At 36.8% G+C, this 21,936-nt stretch overlaps 1 protein-coding gene across 1 annotated transcript in view; it reads left to right on the top strand.

Moving 5' to 3' along the window:
* The first annotated feature begins 855 nt into the window (after positions 1–855).
* FAM13B (family with sequence similarity 13 member B) overlaps positions 856–21,936 on the top strand; it is a 118,716-nt gene continuing 97,635 nt past the window's right edge. The window contains exons 1-5 of the mRNA XM_042780718.1: positions 856–1,012; positions 1,440–1,652; positions 8,471–8,648; positions 8,932–9,073; positions 14,818–14,978. Of these exons, the coding sequence (XP_042636652.1) occupies positions 856–1,012; positions 1,440–1,652; positions 8,471–8,648; positions 8,932–9,073; positions 14,818–14,978 (851 nt within the window). The remainder of the gene's footprint in view (positions 1,013–1,439; positions 1,653–8,470; positions 8,649–8,931; positions 9,074–14,817; positions 14,979–21,936) is intronic.

The raw sequence follows: 21,936 nt of genomic DNA, 5'->3' as shown, positions 1-21,936 counted from the left end.
ATGGAACGTTGATGTCTAGAACTGGAAAAGTGCCTTTGTTTATAAAAATGTATTTGGCTGCTCTGTCATGCAGAAATAAGAACCAGTTAATCCAGTTCTTATTAGCCCATCGTTTATAAAAAGTGATTATTAACCCATCACACTTTATAAGAAGTGATTCTCTCCTGTTTGAATTCTTAAGTATCGAGGGGTTAGATGAGCTTCATTTAAGAGAGAGCAGAGATGGATTAGTTTTGGCTTTTTACCACGGTCATTGATAAGCTTGGTCAAAAAGATCTTCTTGGAGCCAGATTTATCCCTTAATATGTCTTTGACATTATAATGCCTCTCGCTAAATTTTGGATGATCAATTTTATCGATACTGTTAGATAAATAAGGAGCTCTGGTGGCGTAGAGGTTAATGCATTTAGTGGCTAACCAAAAGGTCAGCAGTTCAAATCCACCAACTGCTTTGCGGGAGAAAATGAGGCACTGTGGTTCTGTAAAGATTTATAGCTTTGGAAACCCTATGGGGCAGTTCTACTCTGTCTTACATACAGGGTCACTATGAGTTGGAATAGACTCAATGACAGTGGGTTTGGTTTTGGTTTGATAAATACGCAGACACTGAAAAAAGCATTCACAACTAGCACTTCATAATATAGAAATACTTAGATAATTGTGTAGAATTTTATTTGTAGAACACACTATGGGACTGATAACTGGAAAATATTAAAATAGATGGCACCACATTCAGGTGTAAAGCGTCTATCTTTAATGTATTTAGTTGTATTGCCACCTGTTAATCATTGTAGTCTTTTTTTTGTCTTTCATTTGGCAGAAAAGACAGCTTTGATTTCTGGCTGCAAAAAAGATATGAGGAAGAGCTCCTCCCCTTCCTTGAGTAACTGCAACTCCGTTCTTGCTAACAAAATATTTGGAATTCCACTTGATGAGCTGCAGCAGGGAGGACATCCAGACAATGAGGTTCCATTCATAGTCCGCCACGTTGTGGACTATATTGAGGAACATGGTATACATTTCCTTATTTTGAAGGCTAGGCTTTGTTTTAATAAACACAGTTTCCCTTTTTGACCCTGGATTTTTTTAAGTATCAAAAGTCTAAAATACAGTGAGAAAAAAAAAATTGAAAAACCATCTTTAGTTTGTTTTTCACTCAGATTCATATACTTAAAAATGATAGAAGCTAAGCTAGAACATTTTTAGTGGGAATGATACTAATATTTTTAATGGATATGTAGGGGTGGGATAAAATAGAATATCCCCAAGGACAGAGAGTATTATTTCTAGATGTGTAAGTTGAAGGCTTTTAACCAAATAAAGGGGAGCCAAGAATGGCTTCCAAAAGTCTGAGAATTTTAAGTTGATTGGAGAATGACTATATATGGCTAAATAGCGAAAGTCGCAACTTGTTTAATTTTTGCCTTGAACTAATGTAGGAGGTCTGGAGCAACAGGGACTTTTTCAAGTCAATGGAAATGCTGAGACAGTGGAGTGGCTTCGGCAGAGATATGACAACGGAGAAGAGGTGGATTTGGTTAAGGAAGCAGATGTTCCCTCAGCTATTAGTCTTCTTAGGTTTTTCCTTCAAGAACTTCCTGAACCAGTTATCCCTGGCAGTTTGCATATTCACTTGATGCAGCTTTCTCAAGGTAATATAACTTGACTCCTATCAATCATTCATTATTACTAATTTCAAAGTCCTTACCTTTTAGAAATCTTGACATATAAACAGTAATTTTAGTAGCTGTGAGATTAATTTTAAGCCATCAATTGCTCTTAGGGTATATAGTCAAGAGAATGATGACTTCTTAAACCCTTGTGGTCCTATTTACTTTTTATGATTGGTCTTATTAAGCCTAAGATGAGGATAAAAAGGAAAAGAGGAGAGGGAGGGAAGAGACAAGAACAAGGAGTAGGAGGGTAGAGAAAATAGGAAGGAAAATGTATATAAAGGGCTTTGTTTGGCAGGAAGTCCAGTAATAGCCAAAGATGTTGCTTAATGGTAATATTAATACAGGATGCTTTTCCCTGGTTTTCTAGAACTGCCCCATAGGGTTTCCAAAACTATAAATCTTTACAGAAATAGACTGCCACGTCTTTCTTTTGTGGAGTGGCTGGTGGTTTTGAAACACCGACCTTTTGGTTAGCACTGAGTGCTTTACCCCTTGTGCCACCATGGCTGCACTTGATGAGAATTTTTTTTTTTTTCCTGTTACTGGAAACTCATTGACATAATAAACACAAAGCCTAGTGTTCTGGTTACCTTGTATCGTTCTGACAAGAATATACCAGAAATGGGATGGCCTTAACAAACAGGAGTTTATTCTTACAATTTGGAGGCTTTAAGTCCAAGTTCAAAGTGCTAAGTTCTAGGGGCTGGGTGAAAGCTTTCAACCCTGGGGTCCAGCTCTGCCTCCTGCTCCTAGCCCACTGGAGCTAGAGGCATTTCTTCACTCAGATAGCTGTTGGCTGCTGAGGCTGAGAAGCCCCAAGGTTGACAAGTAAAAAGGCACAGTCCTGATGTTACCAAACCACACAGCAGACCATCAACTTAAGTCCATTGTAAGTCCCAAGGTTGGCAGAGCATAGCAGGCTGCTGAACAATGACACAGCTACATGCAGGGTCCAAGTGTGCCATAGGCTAGAGACCATTCCCAAGGTTTCTCTTTAAATACAGGAAGCAGACCACATCCCAAAGGCAGCTACTCAGCTGCTTGTGGTAGATCCCACCATGGACTTGATTGCCAGTCTCATCATGGGATATATTATCACCAGCTGCCCAGCCACTCAACCAGGCTCAGCCAAGTTGACACACAAACATAACCATCATACCTAGCTCCTGCTAATGAAGATTCACTTGATAAATAAAAAATAGTATTAATTTAGAGGAGAAAAACAAATTAGAAATGGAAAACCTATTAATTTCTTGATATTGTTGAAGTTACTAGTTTTTTTTCCCCAGAATATCAGGGGAAGAAGAAAATGTGGTACAATTTGTTACACTGTTCCTTCCTTGTTTGGACATTGATCCAAGTGGAAAAAGTATCATCCATATTCTTAGCCCTTTGTGTTCTTTCTCTGCTCACTGTAGTAGTTGGTGTTGACTGACACTGGCTACTACTTTTTTAAAATAATGCATTTTATTGAAATAAATTTATGTACAGTGAAATAAACAAAACTAAAGTGATATGGGTCAATGCTTTTTTTTTGGGGGGGGGGGCAGTATTCTGCAAAAAACATTGCACCCTGGTAACCAACAAAGAAAGTTTCCTTCCGTATATAAACCTTTCCTTGACTTTTTACAATAATGAACTAATACTGTATTTGTTCTTCTGTGATTGACTTATTTCACTCAGCATAATGTCCTACAAGTTCATCCATGTTATGCAGTGTTTGCAGATTCTACATTATTCTTTAGTGTTGTATAGTATTCCATTGTATGTGTATGTACCATAGTTTGGTTATCCATTCTTCTGTTGATGGGCACTTAGGTTGTTTCCATCTTTTGGCTATTGTAAATAGTGCTACGATGAACATGGATGTGTGTATATCTGTTCTTGTCCTGGCTTTTACTTCTTTAGGATTTATACCTAGTAATGGGATTGCTGGGTCAAATGGTATTTCTAATTCCAGCTTTTTAAGGAATCACCATACTGTTTTCCACAGTGGTTGTATCATTTTACAGTCCCACCAGCAGTGTATGAGAGTCCGAATCTCTCCATTATCCTTGCCAGCATTTGTTATTTTCTGTCTTGTTGAAGTTTGCCGTTAGTGCTGGGGTGAGATGATATTTCATTGTTGTTTTGACTTGCATCTGTCTAATGGGTAATGATAGCATTTCTTCATGTATTTGCTGGCCACCTGAATATCCTCTTTGGTGAAGTGTCTATTCATGTCTTTTGCCCCGTTTTTAATTGGATTGTTAATCTTTTTGTTGAGGCGTTGGAATTTTCTATGAATTTTAGAGAAGAGTCCCTTGTAAGATATGTAATCATTGACAAGTACGAATTTGTTGCTGTCGTTTTGTTTTGTGCTTTTTCATGGTGTTGATTTCTTCCATATAATTTTCTGTGCTGAACTTGTTTTGTTTATGAATTGTGTTAACCACTTCCTTCATTGCTGTTGTTTCAGTATTTGCTAAATATCTGTGCATTTTATCTTGCAGTTGTCTTGACTTCCCTACCATTTAGAAGTTCTGTAACTACACCATTTTTTCCCCTTTTCTGGTTTGTAGTTGTTCTTATTTGTCAATTGATGTCTCTGGTTCCCTGTTTATAGTCTTGTAGGCTTACTTTGGATACTTCTATAACTGGGTTGGTTTCTGGGTTATGTCATCATGTATGTTAATGGTCAATTGTTGTTTGCTGTTGTTGCTTCTCTGTCCAAAGGACTCTCTTTAGCATCTCTTGTAAGGTTGATCTGGTTTTAACAAATTCCCTTAATTTCTGTTGCTCTGGAAATGTCTTAATTTCACCATCATATTTAAGGGCCAATTTTGCCAGGTATATAATTCTTGGTTGGAAATTTTTTCTCTTTCAGGGTTTTATATATACCATTGACAGTTTTTTCTGTGATTTTATTTTCTCTTCCTGTTCTGGAATTCCGATTATACGTAGGTTGTTTGTTTTGATGGAATCCCACATGAATCTTTGGCTTTCTTCATTTTGTTTTGATCATTTTTCTGATTGATTCCTTTCCAAAGAAGTATTGAGGTATTTACCTTCAATGTTATTAATTCTGTCTTCCATTGATTCAATTCTGCTCCTTTGCCCATTCAATATGTTATGTATTTATGAAAATTTAATATTAATCTTCTAGATTTCTGTCTATAGATTTTGTATCATTTCTAATTTTTCCTTTATTTTGTCATTTTGTTCTTGTATTGTCTTTCAGAATTGTTTTAGGGTTTTCTCTATGTTTCCTCTGTTTTGTCACTGTTTTCCTTGATTTGTCTCTCAATTTGTTGAAGGTACCGAAATATTCTTTTGAATTTCTTATCAGGGAGTTCCATTGCTGCTTCTTCCTCAGGGATGTGTTTTGGGTCTGTATCCTGATCCCTTGTTTCTTCTGCTGCTTTCTCTTGCTTCTTTGTGTGGACTGTGATGCTCTGTTGTCTTTGAGGCATTGTGACATTTTTGTGTTTATATTTAGTTGGTCATTGTATGTTGGAATGACTTGTCCATGATTTTTGTTTTGTTTGTATGTTATCTATGTCATCAGGGTACTGTGCTTTGCTCCTCTGTTCACTAGTTGGCAGCACTTGTATACTCACCACCTGTCTCCTTTCCCGTTGTTAGCCTCCTGTATGTCCCTGCTGTCCTTGGCAAATAGAACCTATTCTTAGGTCCCTGGAATCTGAATGAGAACGCTGTAACTTTAAAATCCAAAATGGCCACTGCTTGTAAACACTCGAAATGGCTGCACCCTTGGTCACTTTAAATATCCAAAATGGCTGCTGCTTATAAACAATCAAAATGGCTGCACCCTCGGTCACTTTAAATATTCAAAATGGCCACTGCTTGTAAATGATCAAAATGGCTGTGCCCTCTGGACAGCTCAGGTTGTCTCCCTGCTTGCTGTTTCCCTTCCTAGTCATAGGCCGCCAACGCAGTTGTCCTTCAGCCCTTGGCGACCAAGGCTGATAATTAGGTCAATTCTCAGGTCCCAGCACCACGTGGAAATATTCAGGCTGTTGGTCCTGTTGGAGTAGCTGACAGTCCACTGCTCTGACCATCTCTGTACTCATTGTTTCATTCAGATTTTTCCGCTAGTTTGTGCCTAATCTACTTTTGTATACTTCACTTAAAAGCTCAGGGCTCCAGGATTATCTTTTATATCTCTGCCAACTGGTTTCTCTTTTCTTTGTTGAAGAGGATCTGTGTAGCTTGTCTGCCTATTCCGCCATCTTATCAGAAGTCTGGCTAGTACTTTTTGACTCCTTATTTGTTGTTGTTAGATGCCATTGAGTTGGCTCTGACTCATAGTGACCTGGTGTACAACAGAAGAAAACGCTTTCCTGTCATGTACAATCCTCCCAGTCCTTGCTATGCTTGAGCCCATTGTTGCAGCCACTGTGTCAATCCATTTTGCTGAGGGTCTTCCACTTTTTAGCTGACCCTCTACTTTACCAAGCATGATACCCTTCTCTAGGGAGTGGTCCGTTCCTGCATCATTACCAAAGTAGGTGAGATGAAGTCTGGCCATTCTTGCTTCCAAGGAGCATTCTGGATGCACTTCTTTCAGGACAGATTGGTTCATTCTTCTGGTGGTTGATGGTATTTTCAGTATTCTTCACTAGCACCATAATTCAATGACGTCAACTCTTCTTTGGTCTTCCTTATTTATTGTCCAGCTTTCACATGCATATGAGGCTCTTGAAAATACCATGGTTTGGGTTAAAAAAAAAACAACACAGAACTAAACTCACAGTCATTGAGCCATTCTGATGCATAGCGACCCCCATTAAGTTTCCAAGGTGGTAAATCTTTATGGAAGTTGATTGATTGTGTCACCTTCCTTCCTCATCTTTGAACCACCAACCTTCTCCTTAGCAGTCAAATGCCTTAGGCACTGTGCCACTGGAGCTCCTTATGGCTTGGGTTAGGCACACCTAACTCTTCAAAGTGACATCTTTGCTTTTTAATGGTTTAAAGAGGTCTTTTGCAGCAGATTTATCCAGTGCAGTATGTTGTCTGATGTCTTAACTGCTGCTTCCATGGGTGTTGATTGTGGATCCAAGTAAAATGAAATCCCTGACAACTACAATCTTTTCGCCATTTGTTGTGATGTTGCTTATTGGTCTAGTTGTGAGGATTTTTGTTTTCTTTATGTTGAGATGTAATCCATACTGAAGACTGTAGTCTTTGAACTTCATCAGTAAGTGCAAGTAAGTCATCTTCAGTGCCAGCAAGCAAGGTTACATCATCTGCGTATCGCAGGTTATTAATGAGTCTTCCTTCAGACCTGATGCCCTCTTCTTGTTCATATAGTCCAGCTTCTCAGATTATCTGCTCAGCTTACAGATTGAATTAGTGTGATGAAGGATACAACCTGGCATTAGGATGCACACCATCCTAATTTCGAATGACAGCCTCCTAGTCTGTGTGTATGTTCTTCATGAGCACAATTAAATGTTCTGGAAATCTCATTCTTCATAATGTTAGCTAAAATTTGTTATGATTAGCACAGCTGCATGCCATAGCATAGTAGTAAAGCACAAGTAAACATCTTTCTGGTATTCTTAACTTTCAGCCAAGATCTATCTAACATCAGCTATCATGTCCCTTGTTCCACATCCTCTTCTGAATCCAGCTTGCATTTCTGGAAATTCCCTGTCAATATATTGCTGCACCTGTTTCTGAATTATCGTCAGCAAAATTTTTACTTTTCTGTGATATTTATGATACTGTTCAATAATTTCCACATTCTGTTGGATACTTTTCTTTGGAATGGGTACAGATATGGGTTTCTTCAGTCAGTTGGCCAGGTAGCTGTCTTCCAGATTTTTTGGCATAAATGAGTAAGCGCCTCCAGCACTGCATCTGTGTGTTGAAACATCTCAATGGGTATTCCATCAATTCCTGAAGCTTTGCTTTTTGCGATTCCTTTTGTGCAGCTTGGACTTCTTCCTTCAGTATCATTGGTTCTTGATCACATTCTACCTTATGAAATAGCTGAACGTTGACCATTTCTTTTTGGTACAGTGACTCTCAGTATTTCTTCCATCTTCTTTTGATGCTTAATGCATCATTCAATATTTTGCCCATAGCATCCTTCAGTATTGCAACTTGATGCTTGAATTTTTCTTAAGTTTTTTCAGCTCGAGAAGTGCCAAGCATGTTCTTCCACTACTTGCTTGTCGGTTTGTCATTTCATGGTAGATTGTGTGTTGCTGTGAGGCTGGAGGCTATGTCACTGGTATTTCAAATACCAGCAGGGTCGCAGGGTCACCCACGGTGGATAGGTTTCAGCAGAGCTTTCAGACTAAGACAGACTGGGAGGAAAGATGGGTCCATCCACTTCTAAAAAATTGGCCAAAACCTAATGAATAACAATGAAACACTGTCTGAAATACTGACTCTTTCTAATTTGGAAATACAAGTATAGTCATATAAGAGACAGTATATTGGAAACTGAGAAAAAGAAATGTATCTATACACACACACACACACACACACACAAAATATGAATTGAGGCCAGTGAGAAACAGATGAGGAATCATCCTCCAGAAATAATTGAGGGGTTGAATTATTTTTTTTTCTTCACCTTCCTCTCACTAACTTTTCTCTCCCACTTAATAAGTGAAATGCAAAGCCCTAAGGCATCTAACTTCTAGTAGAGGAAGTAGGGAGGTTTTGAATTGTTATAGTAAAAGGATGATGTGGGTGGAGTAATGTTAACCTGGCAAAATATCTGAGCTTTGCTTTTACTTCATTAAAAAAAACAAACCTGTCATTATCTTTTATAGATTATAATAATGAAGATGAATTTGGAAGAAAGTTGAGGTTCCTCTTGCAACAGCTGCCACCTGTTAATTACAGTTTGTTAAAGTTTCTGTGTAGATTTTTAGCCAATGTAGCATCACATCATGAAGAAATTTGGTCCGCAAATTCTTTGGCTGCAGTCTTTGGTCCTGATGTCTTCCAGTAAGTTGTTTTATACATTTTTCTTTAATTAAAAGAAAAACGAGGGAGGGGGGGTTATAAAATAGAATCATACTGTCCCCTAAGAATTTTAAGGTATTTGGTGAACCATTATTTTTTTAATAGTAGATCTGATTAATCCTCCCAGCATTTTTGTGAACAGGGTACAAATTAGATAGGATTTACAGATGGGAATACTGAGGCACAGAATGATGACAGAAATTGCTCAGATTCATAAATTGACTCACTGGTTGTCTCTCACTTCAATTTGAACTTTCATTCTTAGCATTTACACAGATGTGGAAGATCTGAAAGAGCAAGAAATAGTAAGCAGGATAATGGCTGGTCTTTTGGAAAATTATTATGAGTTTTTTGAGAATGAAGAGGAAGATTTTTCATCCAATGATTTGAGTTCAATTACTGAACAGGTGAGAATAACTTAAATATTCTACTTGGAGGGAGAATTTTTTAAGAAAATATATGATTAAGAGATTCATATAAAATGTATGGAGAATTTAATTGGAAAGAATTCTTTTGGTTCTTATATGTAATCACTAAATGACATGCCCATGTAGTATATGAATGTGTTGTTTTTTCTGAAGCACTTTTTGTCCTTAATTTGGATAACATGGAAAAGGCATTGAAACCAGAGTCTGTGGTAGAGGTTTTTATTATTGTTGTTGTTATTATTCTGTTAACCCAAGCATTGTTTATTTTGTAAGAATAGTGTTAGTTGTTGTTATTTGTCTCCCTCCCCCAAGAGACTAGTAATAGGATTGTAGGCAAAGGATGAGAAATAGAAGGTAGAGGAAAAAGTTCAATACAGAAGTCATGGAAAACAATTCTTAAAATATATACAGCATGGGAAAATAAAATGGAAGTGTTTAGAAGCTGATAGAAAATGAATTTTAACATGAGGATTATTATTAGTAATACTATCATTCTTAGCAATTTTCTTAATTAAAATAAATTGATACAGTAGTGCAATCATTATTGTAAAGGGAAGTACCTAAAGAACTAATAGTTGAGGTTGCAGATCATTTAGCTCTGGTGACTCTTGAATATTAAAATACATTTCTTAGGATGCATTATGATATTTTGTTATCAGTACTGTGCTTGATGGTTGAGACTGTACAAAGATCCTAGCTCCTTTATGAAATTTTTTATAAAGCCATATTGATCTAGATTCCTCTGGTTTAGAATTTGTGATATACATCTTTGTGGAGGTTTTGTTTTGGCACTGAAATAAAGTGGTTACCAAGCAAACTTTTTATTTGGTTAAGGGATGGGTTTATTTGATTTGGCTTCAACTTTTGTTTTTCCCCCAAATGGATAATAATATACCTGTTTTTATTTTTATTTTTTTTAATAAGATGTATAGTAAAAAATTTCCATTTAAGAATAAAAAGTCTTGCCACCAACTCTTACCCATTTCTTCCCTATCTAGCCCTCTCCTTCCCTTACTGGTTTCTTACATGCTTTTTCAGAGGTCTTTTTTTTTAAAAACGTGAATATAAGTAATTATTTTCTCACAGTTTATTAATAGGAAAAGTAGCATATTGTGCACACTGTTGTATATATACCTTGCTTTATATCGGCTAATATTGCCTCTTAGAGCTCTTTTCTTTATCAGACTATATAGAGAGGATATTCTGGTATTTTTATGTCTGCATTTTTTGCTATTATATGGATGTACAACCTTAAAATTTGATTTATACTATCAGTTCCCAGTTGAAAGGCATAGCCTGGTTTTCCCAGAACAGTCCTCATTTAAGTCTGCTTTTTGGTAAAGTTACGAACATTTCTTGTTTCACTCTCAAATGTATCCAGATTTAAATAGTAAATTATATTGTCATACTCTATACTGATGGACATTTGGAGTGTTTCATTTGCTATTATATTATGAGGTAGCCTCTCTTAACAGGTAGTTTATTACACAGATTTCCAGTGGTTTGGTAGGTCTTGGTTCTGATTATATGAATTTGGAGTTTATTTTCTGTGTAGCCCAACCTTTATTTAAAAGAATTTCTATCCTGTGGTGAACTTCAGTGGATGCAACTTTTTAATATATAGGGTTTGTGCTTTCCTTACTTTTTCATGTTTTTTTCAGGTAAGCATTTATCTTTCTTTGTTTTCCTGTGTCTCACTTAAAACATGAATTGGGTCTTCCTTTCCTTCTCCTCCTTTCTCTCCCTTTCATTCTTCCTTTTTCAAGTATTAGGAATTTTGAAGAAATGGCAACAGATGCCAGATTGCAGCTTGCAATGTGTAAACTTGCGGTTGAAGTCAATGTGCATATATATGTGAAATGAATAGATAGAATGTGTAGACTGGATTAATGACACATGGAACGTTAGTAATGTTTTCTGAAGTTCCAATTGTCATATATTGTTCCTGATTAAAAATTTGGTTAAAATAAAGAACTGATGCAGCTCTTCAAACTTATTCTTGCTTAAAAGAAAATGACAAGAAGAGAGCAAGTAATTAGGTAGGCCTTAAACTGTTAATGACTTTTGATGCCTAGAGAAAACTCATCTGTTGGGGAATTCTGTGTACCTTCTTTTTCGCCCCTAAACTATATTTTAGTTCAGCAATTTTAAAAAATAAAACTAATGGTTGCTCAAAATAAAATAGTATACACTTCATTTTGTACATTTTAAGATGATTTGTCTCATAAGAAATGGATGTTACCAACTTGACCTTATATTTTATATTTTTTGACTCCTTTGAAGTCTGCAGAGTATGCTTTTGTTATATTTTATATTATCATGTAATTCTTTGCTGTTTCTCTTATCCAATGGATTCCTTATGTATGCTAAAATATATCCATATTTAATCTGTATTGTATTTGCATTTTTTTAAGCACTTGGAAATTGAGTTAATATATATTGTGCTTTACATTAAATAGAATGTTAGTTGAAGTAAGCAACACCAGGAAATAATATTGAATTCTGCAGATTTGCCCATGGAAATAAGAATACTAGCTTATTGAGGAAAAATATGCTCAATAAATGGAATAGTACAGTGGGTCCTGAGAGACAGTGATACATAATTAGTTATCTTGACCCATGTTGCTAATTATCAGAATCTGTTTTACCTGTTTTTATTATATTTCTGAATTATAAATGGGTTGCAAGTAACCAGAAGGACAGATTTCCAGAATTTTTTTTTTTACTCCTTTTTAAAGCAGGTTTAATAACTTCAATTTGATTTGTGAGGTGGAATTAATAAAGTATTTGAATGAAAGTAAAATTTCCTCAAATTCAGCATACTTTGGTTATATTTTAAAGTTGTCCCAATTTAAATGCTGCTTATTTCTTACCCACATATTTAAAAATATTTATACACAAAGGTACAGTTATGTCAGTGCTTAGATTTTTTCCTGATACTGATGTTTGAAAGAAGCAAACTTTATCCAGCGCTCTCTTCTTTTGGAGTCTCATCCCATTAATGCAAGTGTTTGACTTTAGAACCTTTTCAAGGTAATAGATATTCTGTTAATAAAATGAGAGAGATGACTGGAGATGATAAATAGGGAGTATTTTGAGAAATGACCCAGAGTCAAGTGGACAGGCTCTTTGTCTAGGATCCTTAAATGAATGAGAATCCAGTGGAGTGGTTTGAAGATGGAGGTTATAATTATGTTTCTTTATACATTTGAGAAGGCAGGTAGCAGCGTTCTCCACAAGCTGGAGTCTGGAGAGCAGGCATTTCACGAGGCCCTAGAGAAGGGAATTACAACAGTCAAAGAAAGAAGAGATGTAAGTATGGATGAAGGTTTTCCTTAAGTGGAGTTGAGGCAGCTGCGTACATAGGACAGGTTCAGAATAACTTGAAAACAGAGTGTGGATAAGAGGAAAGTCATTTGACAAGTGGAGGGTGAAGAGGAACTTTTGGAGATTAGTGTGGGGTAGAGAGCATTTTATCTAAGTCTTTAATATTCTTACCCAAAGTAATTAGTCAACTCTTACCATAGGAAGTTACATTTGGGAGGCCTGGGAATTGGGAGAGGGGAGAGCAACCCATAGGCTACTGTTAATATCATATTTTAATTGGTGATCATTGATGAAAATACTGGAGAATGTCAGTTAATTTAGCTTATTGAATTGAATATAATATATTCAATATAAATGAGTCTAAGTCTTCCATAGTTCCTGGGAGCTATTAACTGTAGGCAAAAACTGCTTTTAAAAAGTCTGATGTGTTAAAATACTAGTACCCCTGTACCTAAAATTTGTGCACTGAGTAAATACTCATTTATTTTCAGTTTAAATAAACATAATAAAAAAAAAAAATTCTGTTGTACCCAAGCTTTTAATAGTCAGCTATGATAATTTCCATTTTATACTCCTGAAAGTAGTATTGCCAATTGTTTTCTTTTCTTGTTTAGGTTACTAGGTAAATAGTAAGTTGCTTCTCTTGATTTTCACTAATTTATTAAATAAATAGATGAAGAAAAAGTATAATTTTCCATTTGACCTGGCTTAAAAATTGATCTATCATTTGAAGTCTTCACCTTTGTGTATAAATCTTACATTTCAGTTAATAACTACTTGGGCCAATGATTTTCAGTCATTTTGTTTTGTCACCATTATACCTAATAGATGAAAGATAATTATTGTTGCTGTTGTTAGATGCCTTCAAAGGGTAGTTAGAAATAACATTTAAAAGTACAACACATTCAACAGAAACCTGCCACAAACTGGTTCACATAACTGAAGTCATTAACTATTGTTTATAATCAATTTTTAGTGACCTGTGTGACTAGTGACCTTAATATATCAGTTGTTGAGAGCTCTTGCTTTAGGTAGTTTGGATGACAGATAGCAACTTCATTTCTTATAAATAGCAGTGTTATTTGTAGAAACTAGGATCTGTATTGTATGGAAGTAAAATAATAGCTGGTAGTTAAAATAATAGTTATTTATTATTTCTTATATATGGACACTGCTGAGGAGTTTTAAATATTTAATCTTTCAGCCAACTCTATTTTGCACATGAGCCTTGGAGAAGTTAAGTATGATGCCAGGCATAGTTAGGGGCACAATAAGGATGTGAACATAAATCTTCCTGACTCCAAAGCCTGGTTATTAACTACTACTGCATTATCCTTGAAAGCAGGCAGTCTGTACTTACTGATTAAGAATGTGATGAACAACAAACTAATTCTAGGTATTTTCAGTGTATTTGACTACAAAGGACAAAAGTATACTTTTACTGTTCCTTGTTATTAACTACTACTATTAATTTCTAAAATGTTATGGCCATTTCTGGGTAGTTTCTTCTGGTGATGGTGGTGGTGTGTGCCGTTGAGTCGGCCCCAACCCATAGCGACCCCTCCTTGGGTTTCCGAGGCAGTATACTACGGAAGTAGATTGCCCAACCTTCCTTTGGAGGAGTGGCTGGTGGGTTTGAACCGCCAGCCTTCTGGTTAGCAGTCAAGTGCCTTAGGCACTATGCTACCAGAGCTCCCAGTTTCTTCTGGTAACTTAAATAGAAACTTTCTTCCTTGAAAATATTTTGTTGGGTTTTGTTCTCTAATCTTTCAGTGTCTGTTTATTTGAGTGATTATATACTTATGAGTTATCATGTACTTTGGTAATGGAGGACAATTTGTAGTCCTGTCAGAAAGATAATTATAACAGAATTGTGCCTAATGGTCAGAACAGTGACTTCTTGGTGTAGGGTCCCATCTCTTCATGAAAAATTTAGTCTGAATCATTTGTAAATAGCCACTCTTTTCTAAAACAAAGCTAACAGCTTAAGGCAAAATTTTTGTGCCCTTCTGCCTATCTTCATGCTTACTCTGTGTTAAAATGACTTCTGTAATGCACCTGGAAATCGAGATACCAATTAAAAGTCTTTTGTCACTGTTACATTTACAAAACTCATTGAATAGAAAATGAAACAAAGCAGACTAAAGTGTATAAGCTTTTTCATAGTTTACCGTCTTACTTACATTCCCAGTGTTGTTTTAATGCACTTTATTACTGATTGCTTCAAAATATTGTTTGTCTGGTTTGCAATTTTATTTTGATATGGAAAAGGTTAGAATTAAATCCATAAGAAAGAGAAAAAAAAAGGTTGTTTGTGTTAAAAAAATAGAATAGTATGATTTAATAGTCAAAAGTTTTATGAAATTTTAATTCTCAATTTCCTTTTATCTATGTAGGCTAATGAACTTTCCGAGGAAGAAGAGGAAGATGAAAAGCTGGAACATATAGAAGAACTTCCAGAAGAGGGTGCAGAAAAATCAAATGACATGCCAGAGGTGGTACATTTAAGAATGACTGAAAACGTTCTAGACCCAAATGGTGTTACAGCATCAACAAGGTAGTATTTTAATTGAATGAACTTTAGCTTTTGCACAATTCATTCTAGATGTAGACTCATTCCAGTAGTACCACCATACACATAAAGACTATGTAAAGGATGGACATTTGTATATGAAAAAGAAGAAGAAAATTTTAAAGGAGCAGGCTTGGTAAGGAATTTTCAGTTACTAGTTTAGTATTTATATGTTTATTTATAACTTCTTATGAATATTTCTTTTTAAGATAAGTTCACTTTGTTTTTATATTAGCTTGCTAATTCAGAACCTGTGGGAATAAAATTACTAGAGAAAGATACAGTGGCTGAAATGACATACATTAACACCTTCTAGGCTGGAACTAGGTTGTAAAGAAAGACTCCGTGATCCATTTAGGTAGTGCTTTCCAATTCTTTTCATGTATAAAATGTCAATATAGGTTTCCACTCCTATCTGAAAGTAGAGCATTCCTGTAAAACCTTTCATAAGCTGAAATGGCATAAAATGAAGAATTAATTACCATTAATTTACATGGGGAGCATTGCCAGACCCAAAATAACCTACCAATCATATGAAATAAAACATTAAATCTAAAATAACACTGACATTATAGTGTTCACAGATAAAATTGAAAGCTGTAAGGGCTTGATGCTGAGATGCGGAGTGTAGTGCCAGGGAAGGAGCTTGGCAATGTCATTCTCGCTGCTTGGAGTATGCACTGCCTCTTAAACGTCTCGTTGCAAAACAGATGTTAAACACTAGTTTTGCTTTTTGCCTTTTTATCTTAAAGGCAAAAATCCTCTTAGGATTTCAGCTCGCACAAACAGGTATTAATGTAGGTCTGGTGAAAATGAAGTGGCATAAAGTTGCTTCACAGACTTTAAAAAAGTGGAGCATACTTGTATTCACTTGGCATACTGGGTGTGGTAGTTACGTTTGTGTGTCAACTTGGCTGGGCCTGGTTGAGTGGCTGAGCAGCTGGTGGTAGTTACTCCCCATGATGAGACTGGCAATCAGTTCCATGGTGGGATCTACCACAAGCAGCTGAGTAGCTGCCTTTGGGAATGTAGTCTGCTTCCTGTATTTAAGGAGAAGCCTTGGGAATGGTCTCTAGCCTATGGCACGCTTGGGCCCTGCATGTAGCCGTGTCATTGTTCAGCAGCCTGCCATGCTCTCCCGACCTTAGGACTTACAATGGAGTTAAACTAATGGCCTGCTGTGTGGTCTGGTAACATCGGGACTGTGCCTTTTTCTTTGCCAACTTTGGGGCTTCCAGCCTTGGCAGCCAGCAGCTGTTTGAGTGAAGAAATGCCTCTAGCTCCAGTGGGCTGGAAGCAGAAGGCAGAGCTGGACCCCAACGTTGAGGGGCTTTCACCCAGCCCCTAGAACCTGGCACTTTGAACTTAGACTTAAAGCCTCCAAATTGTAAGAATAAACTCCTGTTTGGTAAGGCTATCCCATTTGTGGTATATTTCTTGTCAGAGCGGTACTAGGTAACCAGAACACTGGGCTAATTCCATAAATGTTGTATGCTATGGGCAATATCCCAGCACATATCTGGGACCATTGGGCACACTATTTAGGAACCTTTGGAGAATTTGAGCCCATACTTGTAGGCTTGCTTAATTCTGTGCTAGTTCTTTGTAAAGCTCCAGGGTTTGCTAAGCCCTGCCAATTAGTGGGGCATAATTATATATTTAGGAGCTCTGGTAGCATAGTGGCTAAGGCACTTGACTGCTAACCAGAAGGCTGGCGGTTCAAACCCACCAGCCACTCCTCGAAAGGAAGGTTGGGCAGTCTACTTCTGTAGTGATACTGCCTCGGAAACCCAAGGAGGGGTCGCTATGAGTCGGGTCCGACACAATGGCACATAACAACAACAACAACAACAACTATATATATTTAATCTGCTAGGTATTAGGAGCTCTGGTGGCATAGTGCTTAAGGCATTTGACTGTTAACCAGAAGGCTGGTGGTTCAAACCCACCAGCTACTCCTCAGAAGAAGATCGGGCAACCTACTTCTGTAGAGATACTGCCTTGGAAACCCAAGGAGGGGTTGCTCTGAATCGGGATCAACTCGATGGCAGTTAGTTTTTTTTTTTTTTTTGGTTTAGGTATTTTTCATTAAAATTTATGTTCATGGAATGGTAGTCAAAAAGCACAGAAAATGATGAGTCAGAAAGCAAAATGTCAGGAAAAAATAACTAGTATTAACAGAAAAAAGGAGCTCTCTATAGTGTTCTTTAGAAGAACTACAAAATAATTTAAAATGTGTATTGCTAAATACAAGTCTCTGGTAGCATAGTGGCTAAGACACTTGCCTGCTAACCGGATGGCTGGCGGTTCAAACCCACCAGCCACTCCTCGGAAGGAAGGTTGGGCAATCCTACTTCCGTAATGATACTGCCTTGGAAACCCAAGGAGGGGTCACTATGAGTCGGGTTTGACTCGTTGGCACATAACAACAACAACAACAACAAAATACAAGTCTGCATGGGCCTCTAGATCTTTATATTATGTACAGTTTTTTTCAAATATAATTTAATATAATCATAACATTTTCCAGTCTTGCCCCTTAACATTTTGTTAATGGTTTTTGTGTTTTTGCATGACTTTCTAATTTTATATTCTGATGGCCTCTTAACTATATTTTAACCATATAATAATTAAGATGTTTATTACTTTATGTTAAGATACTTAACAGTAAGGCACAGTGGGCTAGAGCTTGGCTAGTAACTGAAAGGTCGGAGATTTGAAACCACCTCTCTGTGGGAGAGAAGACCTGGCAATCTGTTTTTGTAACAATTACAGCCTAGGAAACCCTATTGGGCAGTTCTTTTCTGTCCTACAGGGTTATTATGAGTTGGAATTGATGGCACACAACAATGACAACAACATAGAGTACCTAACCATTCTTTTCTCTGGACATTTGGAATTGTTCCAGCTATCTTTTAAGTATTACACTACTGTTAAAAAATCTTTGTTTTTAAACCCTTTTTTCCTTCTTTTGAATTATTTGCTTAAGAGAAAATTTCTGTGTATAGATTTCTTGGGGCCCAAAGACAGAACTTTACTATAGTTTGTAAAAGACTTTGCCCAATTTACTTTGCCATCAGCAGTGTTTTCTTGAAGACTTGGCAACATTGGATTACATGTCTTATGTTTTAGTAATTTTGAGCTGTATTCTCTGGTCACAGCTACATGTGGCTATTTAAATTTAAACTTTAGTTAAAATTAAATAAAATTCAAAGTTCACTTCCACAATTACACTAGCTATACTTTCAGTGCTCAGTAGCTTTATCTAGCCACCATAGTGAACAGTGCAGAGACACAACATTTCCATCGACACAGAAATTTCTGTGGAACAGCACTGATTTAGAGTGTAAATTCACTGAGGATTTTAATATATTTAATCACCTGCAAGACAAGTGTTAAATACGTGTTTCAGATGACTAGTAGTTTGTGCTCTTTGATCATCTGTCTAGTTCTGTGGAGGATCCTCTTCCCTCCAACACAATCACTTTTAGATAGGTTCATTGGAGATTTCGCAGTTGACAGGATTCTTTAACTGCAAGTCATAGAAACAGCCTCTGGTTAAGTAAAGAATAAAAGCATTTTTTCAGAATGATACCAAGTAGGTTGCAAAATCAAAAGGAAAAGCTGAATAAGCAGGCCTTGGCAAAGGTAAGAATATGGGCAACTCTGGAGAATTTAGAAACAGAAGGTCGTGGAAAGATGTTTTTAGCATGTGGCTGTTGTAACAGCTCAAACTGTTTACCTGAAGAACAGATTTCTGCTGGGGTATGGACAGGCTGCCTAAATTGCATCAAGTGTTCACCCCTTTGGTAACTATTGGAATAGTCATTATAATTTGTGTGTCTACCAAGACTATATGGAAGCAGGGGAGGAGTTCATTTCCCACAGAAAAAGGAGACTATTACCAAAGGGAGGGGATAGGGATATTAAGCAGCAGAAACAAATGTTTACCACAGTTATCTTCTAGATTTAATGATATTTATATATTTCAGCTAACATTTATACATTTCTCTTTTATTTCAGCTTTGGCTGACTCATTGTATAAAGATTTAAAAGTACACATGACTACTTTTTTGGTATTATCTTGCTTCACTAGCTCCTGGGTGGTACAAACGGTTAACACTTTGAGCTGCTAACTGAAAGGTTCATGGTTCAAATCCATTCAGAGTTGCCTCAAGAAAGGCCTGATGATTTACTAGCCATTGCAAGCCTTGTGGTGCATAGTTCTGCTCTGATGCACATGGTGTCACCATGAGTTAGAATCTATTTTGATAGCAACTGGCTTATTGCTTCACTAATTAAAACATTATTTTTAGAATACTTTTTAGGTATATAAGACATCTTATTATGATTGAGATAGTTACTCAGTTTTTAGTTGAGATTTACTTGTACAGATTTTAAGTTTCTTAACTTTTTCTTTGAAGTAAGAACAACCATGGTATATACTGCTTTTAGAGCTTTTCAGTTTTACTCTTAATTTGTTATTAAATATGCATGTGTTACAAACTTTTAAAAATTGTCTACTGGAGAAGGATATCATGATTGGTAAAGTGAAGGTCAGCAAAGAAGGGGGAGGGTCTCAACAAGATGGATTGAAAAAGTGGCTGCAATGATGGGCTTAAGTATAGCAAGGATTGTGAGGATGGCACATGACTGGGCAGTGTTTCTTTCTACTTTGCATAGTGTCGGTATGAGTTGGAGCCTAACAACAGTACCAACATTCACATTAATTCCATGGCAGCCTGAGTTAAGGACTAAAGATGGTTTATATGTATAGATGAGTATTCTATTTAATTAAAAAGAATTTAAAATGTATTTCATTTTATAAATATTTAATAAATATTAGTTGAATGAATAAAAAAAGTGGAATGATGCATGTAACTAGTTAGAGGGAGCAGATGGTTTTGAATGGCCTTTTAGAAAGAATGATTAGTTTTAGATACAGGGTCTTTTTTTTAATGTCATTTTATTTTATTTTATTTTTATTGTGATTTGGGTGAAGATTTACAGAGCAAATTCACTTTCCATACAGCACTTCACATATGCTTTATCTCATGTCATTGACCACAGTTTACCACAATGCAACAGCTCCCCTTCCACTTCCTCCCCATAGTTACCTCTTCCCAGTGTCTATCCCTCCATACATTCCTGTCCCCTGAGCTGTCTCCCTGTGCATAAGCAGCCCAACTTTCTCCCGTGATTATTCTCTCCCAGGAGTATATCTACTTGAGGTAAATGTTCAACTCATATGCTTGTCTTTTGTTTGGCTGGAAACCACAGGTGTGGGTTCAGTTCCAGACCTGAAGGGCATCTAGGGGCCATAGTCTCTGGTTTGAACAGGCTCTATTGGGCCAGCAAACCTGGTCCCTGCCCCCCTTTTTTTTCTCTCCAAATGATTTTGAGTTTTGTTCCACATTGTTCTCCCTCTCTATCAAGGGTCTCCTATATAGATCCCCTTCCAAGTGGATGACAGTGGTAGCCGGGCACCATCTAGTTCTTTTGGTCTCATAGTTGTATAGGCTGCAGATCAGATGGTGTACCAGTCGCTAGGACTAATTGTTTCCATGAATTTTGGTTTTCTTCATTCTTCTTTGCTCTGGACAAGGAGAGACCCATCGTTGCATCTAGATGGCAGCTTGCTAGCTTTTAAGATCCCAGTCACTGCTCCCCAAAGTAGGAGGTAGAACAATGTTTTGTATAGTATGTTATGCCAATTGAGCTTGATGTCCCCTGCGACTATGGTCCCAAGCCCGCAGGTTCAATTGCTTGGTCCCTCTGGGTAACTGGCTGTGATCAAGCAGTGACCACAACCTTGCCCCTGGTCAGCTCTACTATACACCTGGGAATTCTGATCATTCACATAAACTTATAGGACCATTGTCTGCCAACCTTATATATGTTCTTGGATACCCTCCCCATTTCATAGACATATCTAATCGTTTAGCCTGTCCACCCATCTATCCACCCATATACCCATGTTTGCTTTCACTGACAACACAGTACTGTATACGCAAAAGGGTTTGTATTTGTTGTCTGTACCTCTCTATGTCTTTCTCATCCTCAATGGTGCCATATTGGTCATTCACATTTGGTACATTGCCTTTCTCTTCACCCAAATCAATACTTATCTCTATCTATCTAACAGCCTCCCCTTCCTTCCCCTCCCACCCTTGGTAAGCAACAAAGAAAATTTTCTTCTATAGATAAACCTTTCCTTAACTTTTACCATAACAGACTAATATAATATTTGTCCTTTTGTGATTGACTTATTTCACTCAGCATGATGTCCTCCCAGTTATGTGGTGTTTTGCAGATTCTACATTATTCTTTAGCGTTGCATGGCCATGGTGTCCCTGGTTTCTTTGTTCCATATTATTTTCTGTGCTGAGCTCATTATGTTTATGAATTGTGTTAGCATTTCCTTTGTTGCTTTTGTTTTAGTATATGCTGCTTGTCCTCTTTTTTATTGTGATGTGACAGTTTATAATTTTTCTTTGAGGTTACCCTATGATTTAGAATTTTATCCCTGAGTTTAGAACAGTCCGTTCTGTCTTGCAACTCTCACCATTTAGAAGTTCTGTAACTGCAGTCTTTTCCCTCTTGTTTTGTAGTTGTCCTCGCTTGCCAATTGATGTCTCTGGTTCCCTGTTTACAATCTTGTAAGCTCGATTTACTTTGGATATGTCCATAGCTGTAGTTTCTGGGTTATGTCATCTTGTGTATTAATGGTCGGTTGTTATTTGCTATTTTGGTTTTCTGTTCAAAGGGCTTCCTTTAGTATCTCCTGTAATGTTGGTCTGGTTTTAACAAATTCCCTTAGTTTCTGCTTATCTGGAAATCTCCTAATTTCACTATCATATTTGAGGGACAATTTTGCCGGGTATATAATTCTTGGTTGAAAATTTTTCTCTTTCAGGGTTATATATACCATCCCATTGCCTTC

The sequence above is a fragment of the Orycteropus afer genome, unplaced genomic scaffold (genome assembly GCF_000298275.1).
Source record: "Orycteropus afer afer isolate SDZICR_OR568_19922 unplaced genomic scaffold, OryAfe1.0 scaffold00056, whole genome shotgun sequence".
In the NCBI taxonomy this organism is placed as follows: domain Eukaryota; kingdom Metazoa; phylum Chordata; class Mammalia; order Tubulidentata; family Orycteropodidae; genus Orycteropus; species Orycteropus afer.
The sequence above is the reverse complement of the archived record's forward strand: the minus strand, read 5'-3'. Positions and strand labels throughout refer to the sequence as shown.